Raw genomic sequence first — 16,118 nt, forward strand, 5'->3', positions numbered from 1 at the left:
TTTTGCAAATGAAAAAGAGGTAAATAAGAGGTAAAAAAAAATTAACAAACAAATTTTAGTTAAATTTTTTTTTTTTAACTATATTTGAAAGAGGACATAACCAAACATGACACAGTGTTATAACCCATAACCTTATGGAATTAGAGCAGTATAACAATGGACTAAACTGTACAAGGCTTCTGCCGACGTTTTCGAAGGGTTGCCTCCACCCTGGTCTATATTTTCACATTTTTGATGAATATGCGCCAATTGATGTGCTTAAATTAAAAAGACGCATATAGTAAATATCTTCCACTGCCTAAGTCAAATCAGAATTCTGCTTCTCGGAGTCATTTATGTTAAAATGGCATATAAGCAAAAAAATTTTGCAAATACCAAAAATTGTGCCTTTTTACAGCAAAAAAATAATAATGACTGAACAGCTTGATAAATCTCCTGCATATTTTGCTGCTGCATATTTTCCTACCCAATAAAGTAAATTAGGGAGATTTATCAAAACCCGTGGAGAGGCAAAGTTGCCCATAGCAACCAATCAGCTTACTTCTTTCATTTTTCATAGGCCTTGTTAAGAATATAAGAAGCAATCAGATCAACTGGGCAACTTTGCCTCTCCACAGGTTTTGATAAATCTCTCCCCCCCCCCCCCCCATGGGTAGCAAAATCAGCTGCAGAAAATACACAGAAAAATATGGCACGTGTGAGGTTAATTTCCCTCACGTGGCTTTTTAAATTGCAAATAGTGCTTGTGTATAATTGGTCATTGGGGAGATTTATCAAAGCTGTCTATTAGGGATCGACCGATATCGTTTTTTTACAGCCGATACCAATAATCTGTGGAGGTTAGGGCCGATAGCCGATAACTTATACCGATATTCCGGTATAAGTTATTGGCTATTTATCCCCCCGCGACACCGCTGCAGATCATTGATTTAAAGCGGGCGCTTCTAAATCAATGAACTGCAGCGGCTTTTGCTGTGCCATAGGCCGCCGCCGCCACCCGCTTCTCTCCCCCTACCTGTCAGGGCGGTCCGGGCCATCCTTCCTTCCTGTAGTGTCCGGCAGCATTCCGGGTGGAGGGTGCACCGGTCCGGGCTGTCCTTCTCCGGGGGTCCTCTTCTCCACTCCGGGCAGGCTCCGGCCTAGTAACGCAGCATAGACGCCGCTGCACAGTGACGCCCCTGCGCAGCGACGCACCTGACGTCACGGCGTAGTGGCCTCTATGCAGCGTACTAGGCCGGAGCCTGCCCGGTATGGAGAAGAGGACCCTCGGAATGCCACCGGACACTACAGGAATGATGGATGGCCCGGACCATCCCCATTACGGGTAAGTTTAATTTTTTTTATTGACTCGGAGAGTGGGGGAGGGGCCCGACCGGTATAGTGGTATGGGCAAAATTCCATACCGTGGGAGAAAAAAAAAACGTTATCCAGTTCACACCGGTATACCGCCCAGCACTATGGTGGGGGGTGCGACGCGATGCGGTGGGTCGGGGGGGGGGGGGGCGGTCGCGTCGGGTCGGGCGGTCGCGGTGGGGTGGGGGCGGGGCATTATCGGCAAGATAATTGCCAATACCGATAATGCCCAACATCGTGATTATCGGCCGATAATATCGGCCATCAATATAGACCAAACTACAGAGCGTTAGGCCGGTCTATTGTGCGCCTAATTTATCAAAAGGCGCAAGGCCCTTGATAAATTCTGTGCACAGACTTCCGGATCTATGCTTTAGACTGTATTTAAACCTGCTCCAGCATGGTCCGACATTTCAGCGTACTTTCCGCCAATGCAACTTTTCACCGAAAAGTCGCCTTTGATAAATCCAGCACCAATGCATTTTTCCGTCTAAAATAGACTAGAATGCATCATGTTCTAAAAGTCCTCTAAAGCAAAAGTCGTAAAAAAGTCGCACATACTTGGACTGCGACTTTCTGTATGACAAATTTAGATGGGAAAAACCAGTCTAAATTCTTTGATAAATCTCCCCCAATGAATGGTGGGGTCTCATGGATGCTTTGGGGGATATGTGAGCTCTAAAGGCACAAGGAATCTTGTCAAAATTGATGGGTAGATCAGTGTTTCCCAACCAGGGTGCCTCCAGCTGTTGCAAAACTACAACTCCCTGCATATCTGGACAGCCTTTGGCTGTCCGGGCATTCTGGGAGTTGTAGTTTTGCAACAGCTGGAGGCACCCTGGTTGAGCAACTTTGGGGTAAATGAATGCAGCATGCTTCCAGAAAATAATGCCGGACAATTTGCGTTCTTCTGCAGGAAAGCTGCTCATGGAACACTCTTGGACTTTTTAGCACGAAAATGACCCTAAGCACAAGGACAATTTGACCCTTCAATGGTTACAGGAGAAAAAGGGGAAGATTCTAGAGCGGCCATAAGTCTCATGACCTCAACCCCTTAAGGACCCGGGGTTTTTCCGTTTTTGCATTTTTGTTTTTTCCTCCTTACCTTTAAAAAATCATAACTCTTTCAAATTTTGCACCTAAAAATCCATATGATGGCTTATGTTTTACGCCACCAATTCTACTTTGTAATAACGTCAGTCATTTTACCCAAAAATCTACAACAAAACGGGAAAAAAAAATCATTGTGAGACAAAATAGAAAAAAAAAACGCCATTTTGTAAATTTTGGGGGCTTCTGTTTCTACGCAGTACATTTTTCAGTAAAAATGACATCTATTCTTTATTCTGTAGGGCCATACGATTAAAATGATGCCCTACTTATATAGGTTTGATTTTGTCGTACTTCTGGAAATAATCATAACTACATGCAGGAAAATGTATACATTTAAAATTGTCATCTTCTGATCCCTATAACTTTTTTTATTTTTCTGCCTCATTTTTTGCGCCGTGATCTGAAGTTTTTAGCGGTACCATTTTTGTATTGATCGGACTTATTGATTGCTTTTTATTCATTTTTTCATGATATAAAAAGTGACCAAAAATACACTATTTTGGACTTTAGATTTTTTGGCACGTACGCCATTGAGTGTGCGGTTTAATTAACGATATATTCTTATAATTCGGCCATTTCCGCATTCGGCGATACCACATATGTTTATTTTTTTATTTACACAGTTTTTTGGTTTTTTTTTTAAATGGAAAAAGGGGGGTGATTCAAACTTTTATTAGGGAAGGGGTTAAATGATCTTTATTCACTTTTGTTTTTCACTTTTTTTTTTTTTTTTTGCAATGTTATAGCTCCCATAGGGGACTGTAACACTGCACACTCTGATCTTTTACATTGATCAATGGTTTCTCATAGGAAACCATTGATCAATGATTCTGCCGCTTGACTGCTCATCCCTGGATCTCAGGCACTGAGCAGTCATTAGGCAATCGGACACCAGGAGGCAGGTAGGGACCCTCCTGCTATTTCTCAGCTGTTCGGGATGCCGCGATTTCGCCGAGGACATTCTGAACAGCCCCCTGAGCTAACCGGCAATGATTTACTTTCACTTTTGACACAGCGTTCAACTTTGAACGGCGTGTCTAAAGGGTTAATAGCGTGCGGCACCGCGATCAGTGCCGTGCGCTATTAGCCGTGGCCCCGCGTTATAGAACGGGAGCGGACTCGTGACGTACCGGTACGTCATGGGTTCTTAAGGGGTTAAAGGGGTACGCCACTGGAAAACAAATATATCTATTTTTTTTTTTTAAATCAACTGGTGCCAGAAAGTTAAATACATTTGTAAATTATTTCTATTAAAAAATCTTAATCCTTCTAGTACTTATCAGCTGCTGTATAATACAGAGGAAGTTATTTTCTTTTTGAATTTCCTTTCTGTCCAACCTCGGTGCTCTCTGCTGACACCTCTGTCCATGTCAGGAACTGTCCAGAGCAGGAGAGGTTTGCTAGGGGGATTTGCTCCTACTCTGGACAGTTCCTAAAATGGACAGAGGTGTCAGCAGAGAGCACTGTGGTCAGACAGAAAGGAAATTCAAAAATAAAAGAGCTTCCTATGGATCATAACAGCAGCTGATAAGTACTGGAAGGATTAGGATTTTTTAATAGAAGTAATGTACAAATCTGATTAACTTTCCGGCACCAGAAAAATGTTTTCCAATGGGTTACCCCTTTAATATTGAGTCACTCTGGGGATATCTCAAATATGTGATTCATGCGAGACCAAATACTTTTGTCAAAGACTGTGCATTACCTGGAAGCATTGGGCAGACAATGGGCAGCTATTCCACCTCCAAGAATTTGGAGTCTTATAGACAACTATTACAAAAGACTACACACTGTCAGAGATGCTAAAAAGGGCACTACACAGTATTAAGAACTAAGGGTATGCAGACTTTAGAACAGGGGTCATTTCCTTTTTTTTATTTGTTGTATTGTTTCGCTTTATGCTTGTGCCATTCGGTTATAACCTACAATATGAATCTCATAAGAAGTAAAAGAAATGTGTCTTGTCTCCTCACTCATGGTTTATTTAAAAATGGTGCATATATTGCCAATTCTCCAAGGGTATGCAAACTTTTGAGCACAACAGTATGACCTGCTAGAGTAGATGTATTCTGCTTGAGGGTTGTTCCCATTCGTCAATCTCTAGTCTGACTGCAGTTACCGCTGCCAGAATCTCATAGAGCCAATAGATAGACGAGGCAAGTGCTCCCTCAGTGTAAGATCTCTGTGCTGACTTCATTCCTAGTAATAAGACTGAGCAGGAAAGTGTCTCCAAAAGTGACCCAATAAATGCCTGATAGTGTATCTAGATACGTGTCTTCAGCTTAGCCCATTCTAAGTCAGAATACACATGTAGCAGTGACTGTTCTCTGTCAGCTGTGGGCTGTGAATCTGTATCACTCTGCTGTGACTTTTCTCATTCGTTTTGTCATTTCACCCTAATCGTGCATTTCTTCTCAGTTTCAGGCATCCTGTGTTCTCCGAGCTTTCGGCACATCTCTCCTGCCTCCAAAGAGGCTTCTAGGCAGAGATGACAGCCACAGCTGCCCAAAAGTGCCTGAAGAATGATAAGGTGGATGAAGCGCAAGCATTGGCCAGGAGCTGTGCTGGAAGACCGGACTTTAAGCCCTGTGATGGACTATCCATCTGTGCCACCCACAGTCATGGCAAGTGCTTCAGACTCCATTGGTGCTGTCACCTGGGCTGGTGCCACTGTAAGTCAACATTATTATGCTTCATTTTATTTTATATTGCAGGATACAGTTTGTGTGTCTAAAACTAAAGGTCCTCATACAAATTAGTCAGATGTGGGCCAATATGACTGACTGTCTAATGTGCGCGGTGGCCTCCTGACTCTCCCCTGACAGGATTGGATTTCAGCTGCCTGACCCTTTGGCTCAGTGAGAACTAATCTGCCACCAGAGGAGCCTGGCAGCAGCTTAGCTATCCTCTTTCCGTTGAAAACAGATGAATAAATGCGAGTCAAACCTCATGTGTATGTGGGATGGAGAGATACCTGTTGGCTTAAGGACCATTTGGCCATCAGCTGCTGAAAGTGTGTGGGGACCTTAAAGGGAACCTGTCATGTTTCAAATGCAGTTCAATTTGCAGATCGATGGTTCTAGAGTAGGAGACACTGAGCAGATTGGTTTATAGGATTGTGTGATGAATTTCAGGATAACATATCATTTATTCTTGTAAATCTCTGCTCATTCTGGGCTAATTAGTCATGCAAAGCCAGTAGTCCTACTGGGAGATTGACATCTCTATCTATATGCACACTTACACAAAGTGAGCTTGTCAATCACCCATGAGGACCACCCTCCTGATCTATAACATGACACCTCCAGATTGGACTGTTCCAACTTTAGTGGGCTGGTAGACTAATCCTGGAGCTAATATAAAAATAAACTTTAAAGAACACCCTGGCAACCTGCCTCCTTACACAGTCTTAATACAATGTGTCATATTTTAGATACACCAAGCTTTTTGTGACTAATAAAATGGTCTGTATGTATATTGCTGTGAGGCCCCTTTTTATTGGTGAATACAGTACAGTAATATTTTTTTTTCTGGCATAAACAGGTACAGGATAAACAAAGGTATATTAATATACTGGGGGCATCCTCTATGCTTAGGGGGAAAACGTTCTACACCAACACAGAAAGGAATTCTTTACTGTAAAAGCAGTGAGACTATGCAAGCCTTTGCCAGAGGAGGTGATCATGGTGAACTCAGTGAAGGAGTTCAAAAGGGCCTAGATGCATTTCTGGAGAGTAATAACATTACAGGTTACATTCACTAGATTCTGGACAAGGGCCTTAGCCAGGGCTTTCTTCTGGAGTCAGGAAGGAATTTTCTCCCCCAAAGGAAATCTTTCGTCAGTGTCACCTGCACTAACCTGTCGGTACAGAAAACAGTTCAGGTGACACTGATGACAACGGTACTTACCTGATCCCTTTCCCTGCTCCTGTTCTCCCGCTATCTATGTTCTGAGGCCGACTTGGAGCATGGGTGGAGCTTCCTGATGCCACCGCTGCTGTTTGCTAGCAGTGGTGCCAAGTAGAGAAGCAGCAGTGGTGACGTCAGGAAGCTCCGCCTATTCTCCAAGACGGCCCCGAAATGGAAGATACCGGGAGAATGGGAGCACGGAAAGGGTAAGTATGGTTGTCATCAGTGTCACCTGCACTACCTCTCTGTACCAACAGATTAGTGCAGGTGACTCTGATGACAGATTTCTTTTAAAATTCGGCTACTACCATATGGGAATTTTTCTTCTTCTGGATTGACATTGCAAGTAATAGCATGTACTGGATGGATGTAAGTATGTCTTTTTTTCAGCCTTACATACTATGGAAAGTTCCAGGGCATCAAGTGGATATTGAAAAATAAATATATTTTTAAAGACTAATTCTTAATGCAATGTAAGGATCGGTGTGCCATCAGCAGTCGTGTATACATAACTGTTTGCATTAGTCTATTCATATTGGAATCTCAGCTTCTTTTCTCCGCCTGGGAGGCTCAGCTTGTTTGTCTGCCTGAGTTTATGCTAGAGAAGCTTGTACAAATTGTCACATCTTATCACTTATAAAATGGCACTGTGCTTCCTTTTGGACTACAGTTGTGAAAGAAAACAATTTATTGTGTCAAATGCTTGAATGAAGTCCTTTCTGGGAAAGAAGGATCAATGACCTGTGGGCACTGGAGCAGGCACTTATGCTGTTGGCTGGGCAATACGGTGGCAGGAAGTAAATTTCGGTTGTTTTTTTTGTTTTTTGTTTTTTTCAACAGGGGTCCTAAAACACGTTAACTAAAATATAAAATACTTTGCTTGTCTCATTTTGTGTATTGTTTAGTTTGGAAGAATCATTAGTCATACACATATTGTGCACAAGTAGCCACAGCCGACTATAAATAAATTTAAACACATAAAAAATCTACATGAGTTGGTACGTATTTTCTGCTGCCAAATTTCTATGGTAATGCTTTGGACCCCCTGCGATCCTAAACTTATCCCCTATCCTTAGGATAGGGGATACGTTTTTCACCACTGGACTTAGTACTGGGCAGTATACCGGTTCATACCGAATACCGACATTTTTTTCCTGCACGATGCAAATTTTTCCCATAACGCAATACCGGTTGGGCCCCTCCCCCTCGAAATAATGAATTATCAGCCGCTGTGCTGTATTGTACTATCCCGAGCCCGGGCTTCAGAAATAAACTAAATAAACTTTAACTCACCCTCTTCCTACGTACCCCCGTTGCTCCGGAACCGGCCTCACGGTTCTCTTGCTGCTTCCTGGGGAGGGGAACGTCACAGAGCTGTTAGCCTATCACCGGCTGCAGCCCTGTCCCGCTCCTTACATGACTGCGCTCAGCCTATCACCGACCAAGGCGGGACCGGGCTGCGGCCGGTGATAGGCTGACGGCTCTGTGACATTCCCATCCCCAGGAAGCAGCAAGAGCAGCGGAGTACCGTGAGGCAGGTTCGGGAGAAACGGGGGAACGTAGGAAGAGGGTGAGTTAAATTTTAATATTTGCAGGAATACAGAGTACAGTATAGTGCAGCGGCTGATAATTATTTGGCAGGGGGGGAGAGAAGCAGCGCTCATGGGTGACATATGATTAGTCCCCCGATGTGCGGGACAGCGTAACGCTGGGCTGATAAACTGGGGGGGTAAACACCGTGGAACCGCCATAATTTACAAAAATACCGTGATACACACATTTGGTCAGCTCACCATCCCTGTGTAGTAGTATGCCCCACCTCGATGCTCAGATAGCTTGAGTATGCCAGGAACAAAATCATAAAAGGAGATCCGGCTCTCAAGGTAGTAGTCCTTAAATAGTTTATTTGTAATTGTGCTTTTAGTATACTCCGTTTTTTATCTCTATTTCGTATGCTGAAGAAATTAAGAAATCCACTATTTAAGGACTACTACCTTGAGAGCTGGATCTTCTTTCATGTAATACAAATCCATCACATACTGTATGTATCCTGTAAAATAAGAAGCCATGCTGCGGGTGTGAACAGTCTGAATTGTACATTCATTCATAGATCACTTCTTAGCTGCTTTTAAAAAGAAAAAAAAATGAATGCATTTATTTAGTATTAGAACTAACGTATTAGTATTTTTTTTAAATGTAATAATATAAAAAATATAATTAAAAAGTGTTAAAATATATGGGAAGTATCTTTACATATGTCCTGTTTGTTCACTATGTGTGTGTATCTTTTTGCATACATGTCATATGTTGCTTATTGGGTATCTATTTAGGTTTTTACCAAATGACTGGTAAAACGTGTGTATGTATGCGTAAATGTGTGCATATATAGAAAGCAAAATATATTGCGCTGTAATAAAGGATTGCAGTGGGGGCTCTCAGATATGGAGTAGTGATGAGGACTCCCACGCTACATATGGCATGCTGTTCACAGCTGAGTGAGAAGCATGCCATATGTGCCCAGTTTTCAGAACAGCTAGGAAACACTGGGCGCATTACCAGAATCAATGCTTTAGTTTTATGCAGATACACTGTATTTTAAAGCTATATTTAACAGAAAAGGGGTTAACCCAGGACAGGCAGACTCGACCATCGGGAACATTATTCCGCACACCCATAGGAGCTTAGATTCTAGCAGTAAATAGGCTTTACAGATCAGGGCAGTTTTAGATTTAATAGAAGCAAAAACATTTTTTTATTTTGCAGTAATGTATGTTATTCATTTTACATTTGCATTTACATTAACCATTGTTATATCATCCAATTCTGTGTAAACCAGTTGCAGAAAATTGTTTTGGCTTTGAAGAAGTTTTTCTATACAGCCGAAGAGAATCTTTCATGCTGGAACGTTATTACGGCTTGGGTTAATGTACATGGGAGGGTGCCAGGAAATTCCAGAGATGACAGAAAATCTTTGGCTGAAACAAATGGATTGTATTAGTCTCTCCCAGAATCCGTCCATTTGCTGCTCTTAATGCCGCTTGTTAGAAGATCATGTTTTCCTAATGAACTTACTGGAAGAAGATGCTGAACGGGGTAAAATGCAGACACACAGGCTTGTGAGATGACAGTCCTTACAAATAATTTAGGTGCATTAAGTTAATTTTATTTTAAAAAGCAGATTTATTAAGAAGATATGTTATGTCTGCCTTTTCCTGTATGCTTTCTGACTGGGGAATAGGATAAAGGGAAGAAAAAGGGGGAGACAGAGATGGGGCTATATAGTGCCGATTATCCAGGAATTTAGGATAGTTGGTAGGGAAGCTGCTCACCTTTGCAGGTTGCGCTGTGCAGGTGCAACACTGTGAAGCGTTTTGAGCAGGTCCTTTTAGCAGGTCCGTCGGGAGCCGCTGGCCGTCGGTCCCGTCAGGACAGTGGATAATGCAGGGATACAGATGTGGAGGACGGGATCCTGGCAGGGGTTCCCTTGTTCTTCCAGTGAAAACCAAGTTTGGCACTCTGAGCGATACACCGGCGGCATGATGACATGCCGCCGGTGTAGTGCTCACAGTGCCGAAGTCGATTTTCCCTGGAAGAACAAGGGTACCCCTGCCAGGATTCCCGTTCTGACTGGGGAGACTGTTATTGGCATGATGGTTACCCTTACAGTCGTGTCTGTAGAGCAGCAGGGATGGCACCACCAGCTATTCAACAGATAGGTGGACAGGGTAGATAGAGCAGCAGAGCAGGTACACAACCATGTCAATGAGTCTCCGGTGGTGCTAGGACGTAATATAAGGATAGACCTTAGCAAATATTCTACAACAAAGCGATACTAAACACACCTGCACTCACCGTTCAACAAAGGACTCTAAGCTCCAATAGGACAAGCCAGGGGACCAGGACCGCAGAAGTGCGTGGGCGCTCAAAGGTGATTGCTGGCGGTTTCGCCTCTGAGCGCCCATGCTTTTCTGCTGTCCTGGTCCCCTGGCTTGTCCTATTGGAGCTTAGAGTCCTTTGCTGAACGGTGAGTGCAAGTGTGTTTAATATCGCTTTGTTGTACAGTAGTTGCCCTTACAGTACCATTAAAGGGGTATTCCAGGAAAAAACTTTTTTATATATATCAACTGGCTCCAGAAAGTTAAACAGATTTGTAAATTACTTCTATTAAAAAATCTTAGTCCTTTCTGTACTTATGAGCTTCTGAAGTTAAGGTTGTTCTTTTCTGTCTAAGTGCTCTCTGATGACACCTGTCTCAGGAAACGCCCAGTTTAGAAGAGGTTTGCTATGGGGATTTGATTCTAAACTGGGCGTTTCCCGAGACACGTGTCATCAGAGAGCACTTAGACAGAAAAGAACAATCTTAACTTCAGAAGCTCATAAGTACTGAAAGGAGTAAGATTTTTTAATAGAAGTAATTTACAAATCTGTTTGACTTTCTGGAGCCAGTTGATATATATATAAAAAAGTTTTTACCTGGATAACCCCTTTAAGTAGTTTTCTGCTGTCTATTCATCCTATAATGCTGTGAACCCCACTTCTGCGTCCTACTCACAATTTAAAGGGGTTACCAATATTAAAATTTTTCTAAGGGCTACACTGGCTTTAAAGGGAACATGTCATTGGGATTAGGGTTAAACACTTGTGGGCAGAGTGTAGCAGATGAAATAATACTGTTTCCTACCAGCTTTTTTGTAGTCCAATCCGAGTGGTGCCTGACAAAGCCGTTATAATCTTGTACACTGGGTATACTACTGAACAGCAGGTAGTCCGGGGGCGGAAGTAGTCCTGGCTCTTTAACTGTAATCATATTCTACTGCCGTAATTGACAGGCAGAGAGGCCTCTATGTCCTGGTTACATGTGATGTAGAGGCCTCTCTGCCTGTCAGTCATGGCTGCTGCGTGTGATTAGAGGCAGCTACTGCTCTCCGCCCCCAGGACTACTTGCTGTTCAGTAGTATACCCCACATGCCGGATTGCAAGTGATTTTTCAGGCATTTAGAGTGCTCTGTTGACACTACAAAGAGCTGGTAGGAAACAGTATTATTTCATCCACTATGCTTTGGCCATATTTGTATCAGGGTCTAATTACACAGCAGAATTTCTGCTTGCAGAATTCTGCCTCAAATTAAAGCCCTTAGACTTCTATGGGATTCTGAACTCCCATTCACACTTCAGAATTTCCGCTTGCGGAAATTCTGAAGTGTGAATGGGAGTGCGGAATCCCATAGAAGTCTATGGGCTTTAAAGGAAATCTGTCACCAGTGTCACCTGCACTAACCTGTCGGTACCGACAGATAGTGCAGGTGACACTGAAGACAACGGTATTTACCCTGTACTGTTTCGTGGCGGGGATATCTGGTTATCCTCTCCGTTAAGCTTCAGCTCAGTGACATCACCGCTGCTTCCTGCTGGGTCCCGCTGCTAGAGAACAGCAGCAGTGATGTCACTAAGCTCCGCCCGTGCCCCAAGCCGGGTGCCCGGAGCTAGAGCTAATGGACAAGATTTCCGGAGATCCCCTGCACGGAACGGGGCAAGGTGAGTAGCGCTGTCATCAGTGTCACCTGCACTTGTATTTGTCAGTACTAACAGGTTAGTGCAAGTGACACTGGTGACCGATTTCCTTTAATTCGAGGCTGAATTCCACAAGTGGAAATTCTGAAAAATAGACCCTAACCCTAAGGCTGAGTTCACACTGTGGAATTTGGGGGCAGAATATGTGCCGGAGATCGGGCCGGCAGCACTAGGACCGTGCGGACTGCGTTGCTGTCCCCATAGACGGCAATGCATTTCTGGGTGGATCTTTTGGGAGATCTGCTCAGAAATGCATTGCCATCTATAGGGACGGCAATGTAGTCTGCGCAGTCCTAATACTGTACTAATGACAGTTTGGGTTCAGTCCGGAGAGGTTTGGAACTTTGCAGGTGCTGACTTTTATGCAATGCGTAATTGCATGGGGGGGGAGATGTATCAAAACGTGTGCAGAGTATTAGTGGGGCAGTTTCCCATAGCAACCAATCACATTCTAGCTTATTAATAATCACATTCTCGTTTTTATGACTGAGCCCCAGTGCGCAAAGGCACGAATGGGTGACTTTGTGGAGGAACTTGAACTCACAAATGTTCTTCTGAATGAATGGGCATAAATTCCCACAGGCACCTCCAAAATCTTATAGAAAATCTTCAGAGAAGTGTGGAAGCTGATATAACTGCAAGGAGGAGGGGGGGGGGGGGGGTGTCGTTTAAAGGGCAAGTCCATATTATTACCTATCTATTTGGAATGTGATTTCCTAAAACCTATTGTATGTGTCCCATTACTATTGTCCATATAGTGTATATTGCAAAGCCTCACCTATTCGGTTTTATCAGCTGTATATTCAGTAGTATCACATATTTAGTTGTATCCTGTAGATTTTATCTCAGATATTTTATATTTGCCCTGATTATAAAAAAGTAAAGCAATGACCTATTATACTGGGATGTAGCAGGCTGTCAGCAGTCTAGCACAGTGTTTAACCTCTTCCTGCATTATTATATACAAGTACATCGTGGGAAGGGTCCCATTCCCGTATCCAGATGTACATGTAGGTGGTTGTGTAGAGAACAGATCCTGTGTCACCCACTGGAGCATCACTGTGATTGACCAGATTGGAGAAAATGTTTTACCACTTTAGGGTCTATTCACATGTATAGTATTCTGCACATGTTTGATGCGCAGGATTTGAAGCTGCAGATTTTTTGCTTCAGTTTTCACTATAAATGACTGAACACAGCTTCAAACCTGCAGCTTCAAATCCTGCACATCAAATATGTGCAGGATACTGTGCATGTGAATACACCTTTAATCTGATGGGACTCCCTTTGTCCTGTCCCTGTCAGTCCCTGCACCACGATGCCTACCTTCATTTAGCTCATCGAATGATTGGTTCATGAGATTATGGTGGGATTTCCATCTACAAAAGAGGGCAGCTTTATTCAGTTTCTAAGCACAGATGTGTTCACATGGCAGCTATAGGATTAAAGGGGTATTCCAGAAAAAAACTTTTTTTTATATATCAACTTGCTCCAGAAAGTTAAACAGATTTGTAAATTACTTCTATTAAAAATGTTTTAATCCTTCCAATAATTATTAGCTGCTGAAGTTGAGTTTTTTTCTTTTCTGCTTGGCAACAGTGCTCTCTGCTGACATCTCTGCTTGTTTCAGGAACTGCACAGAGTAGAAGAGGTTTGCTATGGGGATTTGCTTCTACTCTGGACAGTTCCCGAGACAGGTGTCATCAGAGAGCACTTAGACAGAAAAGAACTCCTCTTCAGCAGCTCATAAGTACTGAAAGGATTAATATAATAATATTTTTTAATAGAAGTAATTAACAAATCTGTTTAACTTTCTGGAGCCAGTGTGTATATATATATATATATAAAGTTTTTTCCTGGAATACCCCTTCCACAACAAGACACAAATTTGCATGTGAGTGAATGTAGCCCCTATGCACTTTGCAGCTTAAACCAACTAAAATAGAGAAGAACGGAGGCAAATAAATACATTTCAAGCAGTGATCCATTAACCCTGTTGTCAATTTGTAGTGCTCCATTTAATAGCATCCTACCAAGACACCACCATTTTTGTAATCCCTAAACCCTATAAAACACTGCACAAATCACACACTTCAGTTCTTGTCAGTCCATGGTTACTAATCTCAGATGTTGGTGATCAAGAATTGAAGATGGGGGAAATTGCACCCACAACAGTCCTGAATTCAGCTTGGAATACTCCTACTCAGTGGGGTCTACATTGTAGCCATAATGTAACAGATGATGAAAGGATACTTGAATATAAATATTGTGTGTTTGTATAAATTGTGTGGTATTTTTAGAAAAACCGTTGCAAAGTTCTCAAAATATTAAGTGATCAGTTACCGAAGACCCCCCCCCCCCTTATTAAAACTCTTGTCCTCATACAGTTCTCCATTTCTCCATCTTTGCCCAAAGTCTTTCTAATTATCAGCAGATGTGGATCCGCAGGCTGTGCGCTCCTAGGTGCCTGCTCCATCAGCAGTGTGCACTAGAGCACCGCCATACTGTGCACTGAGGCGGTAGAGTCCTTGCTTATGGGCAAAGAAAGAACAGCACAATAAGAACTTTTATGTGTTATGAGCTGTCACTGTCCCCCTGCTTATCAGGCAAATCGGCACTGACTTTATTGATATATTAGAACGGAGAGTTCACCAATAAGAAGGTTTTATTAATTTTATTCACCAATAAGAAGGTTTTATTAATTTTATTCACCAATAAGAAGGTTTTATTAATAGGGAGTGCAAAGCTCTGGTGGAAAGCAATTTTATTTATTTTTTTCAAATCAACTGGTGCCAGAAAGTTAAACAGATTTTTAAATTATTTCTATAAAAAAAAAAATAGTCCTTCCAGTACTTATCAGCTACTGTATGCTCCACAGGAAGTTGTATAGTTTTTTTCAGTCTGACCACAGTGCTCTCTGCTGACACCATTATGTGGTACAAATGGTCTGCACCTCTACCTTTTTGTTTTTTGTACCAATTAGGCCTTATGGGGCTTGACTATGTAAATTAGCGCTTTTTTAATTTTTTTCTTCCTTGCCTTCTAGCGCTTTCAATTTTCTACCTACAGACCCATATGGGGGCTTGTTTTTTGTGCAAACAATTGTACTTTGTAATGACATAAATTACAACATCTGTGGCAAAATAAAAAAAAATAAAAAATTTGTGGGGCAAAATTGAAAACTATCTCCATATAGATTTTGTTTTATTTGACTACTTTACAAAATTATAACTATACTATTTGTAAGAAAATGAGTATGGTTACAGGGGTAGTCCAACGTTTTACTTCTAATCCCATTTCCAAAGTATAGGGGATAAGTGATCAGGGGTCAGACCATTGCACAGTTGGAGCACCAATAAGACGACATGGAGCAGGGTTAGCGACTTCCGTCTTTACTTTCAGCTGATCAGGCCCCCACGACTTCGCTATGATGGTCCCTGAGCTTCCCGACAATTTTTGATGCAACAATCAACTTTGATTGCAGCATCTGAAGGGTTAAAAGAAATCTGTCACAAGAGTCACCTGCACTAACCTGTTGGTACTGACAGGTAGTGCAGGTGACACTGATGACAACAATACTGTACACGATATTGTGTGAATTCAGGCAGATTCTGTCGCTACGTGTGTTTTGCAGACAACAATACTTATCTTGCCCCTTTCCGTGCAGGGGCTCTCCGGTAATCTTCTCCATTAGCTCCAGCTCCGGGCACCCGGCTTGGGGCATAGACGGAGCTTACTGACGTCACCGCTGCTGTTTTCCAGCAGCGAGACCCAGCAGACCTCTGCTGGGTCCGGCTGCTAGAGAACAGCAGCGGTGACATCACTAAGCTCTGCCCGTGTCCCAAGTCGGGTGCCCGGAGCTGGAGCTAATGGAGAAGATTACCGGAGAGCCCCTGCACGGAAAGGGGCAAGGCGAGTATTGTTGTCATCAGTATCACCTGCACTACCTGTCGGTACCAGCAGGTTAGTGCAGGCAACACTGGTGACAGATTTCCTTTAATGCCGGACATCAGCCTGATTGGTGATTCCTGGCAATAGCCGTGGGTCCTGGCTGCTGATAGCAGTTGGGACCAACCTGAGAGCGCTTCATACACCCCGAGTGGGCGCAGGACGTACACGTGCAGCCTTCAGGAGTTAATATGTGGAATGTTCAGTCATTGTTTTACATGTTG

At 42.8% G+C, this 16,118-nt stretch overlaps 1 protein-coding gene across 2 annotated transcripts in view; it reads left to right on the top strand.

Moving 5' to 3' along the window:
* The window catches only part of C8H3orf70 (chromosome 8 C3orf70 homolog), a 122,751-nt gene that overhangs the window by 21,272 nt on the left and 85,361 nt on the right, over positions 1 to 16,118 (top strand). For both annotated transcript variants that reach the window (XM_056533534.1, XM_056533533.1), the window contains exon 2: positions 4,885 to 5,138. In XM_056533534.1, coding sequence (XP_056389509.1) covers positions 4,955 to 5,138 — 184 coding nt within the window. In that variant the 5' untranslated portion in view covers positions 4,885 to 4,954. The remainder of the gene's footprint in view (positions 1 to 4,884; positions 5,139 to 16,118) is intronic.

The sequence above is a fragment of the Hyla sarda genome, chromosome 8, assembly GCF_029499605.1.
Source record: "Hyla sarda isolate aHylSar1 chromosome 8, aHylSar1.hap1, whole genome shotgun sequence".
NCBI lineage: Eukaryota > Metazoa > Chordata > Amphibia > Anura > Hylidae > Hyla > Hyla sarda.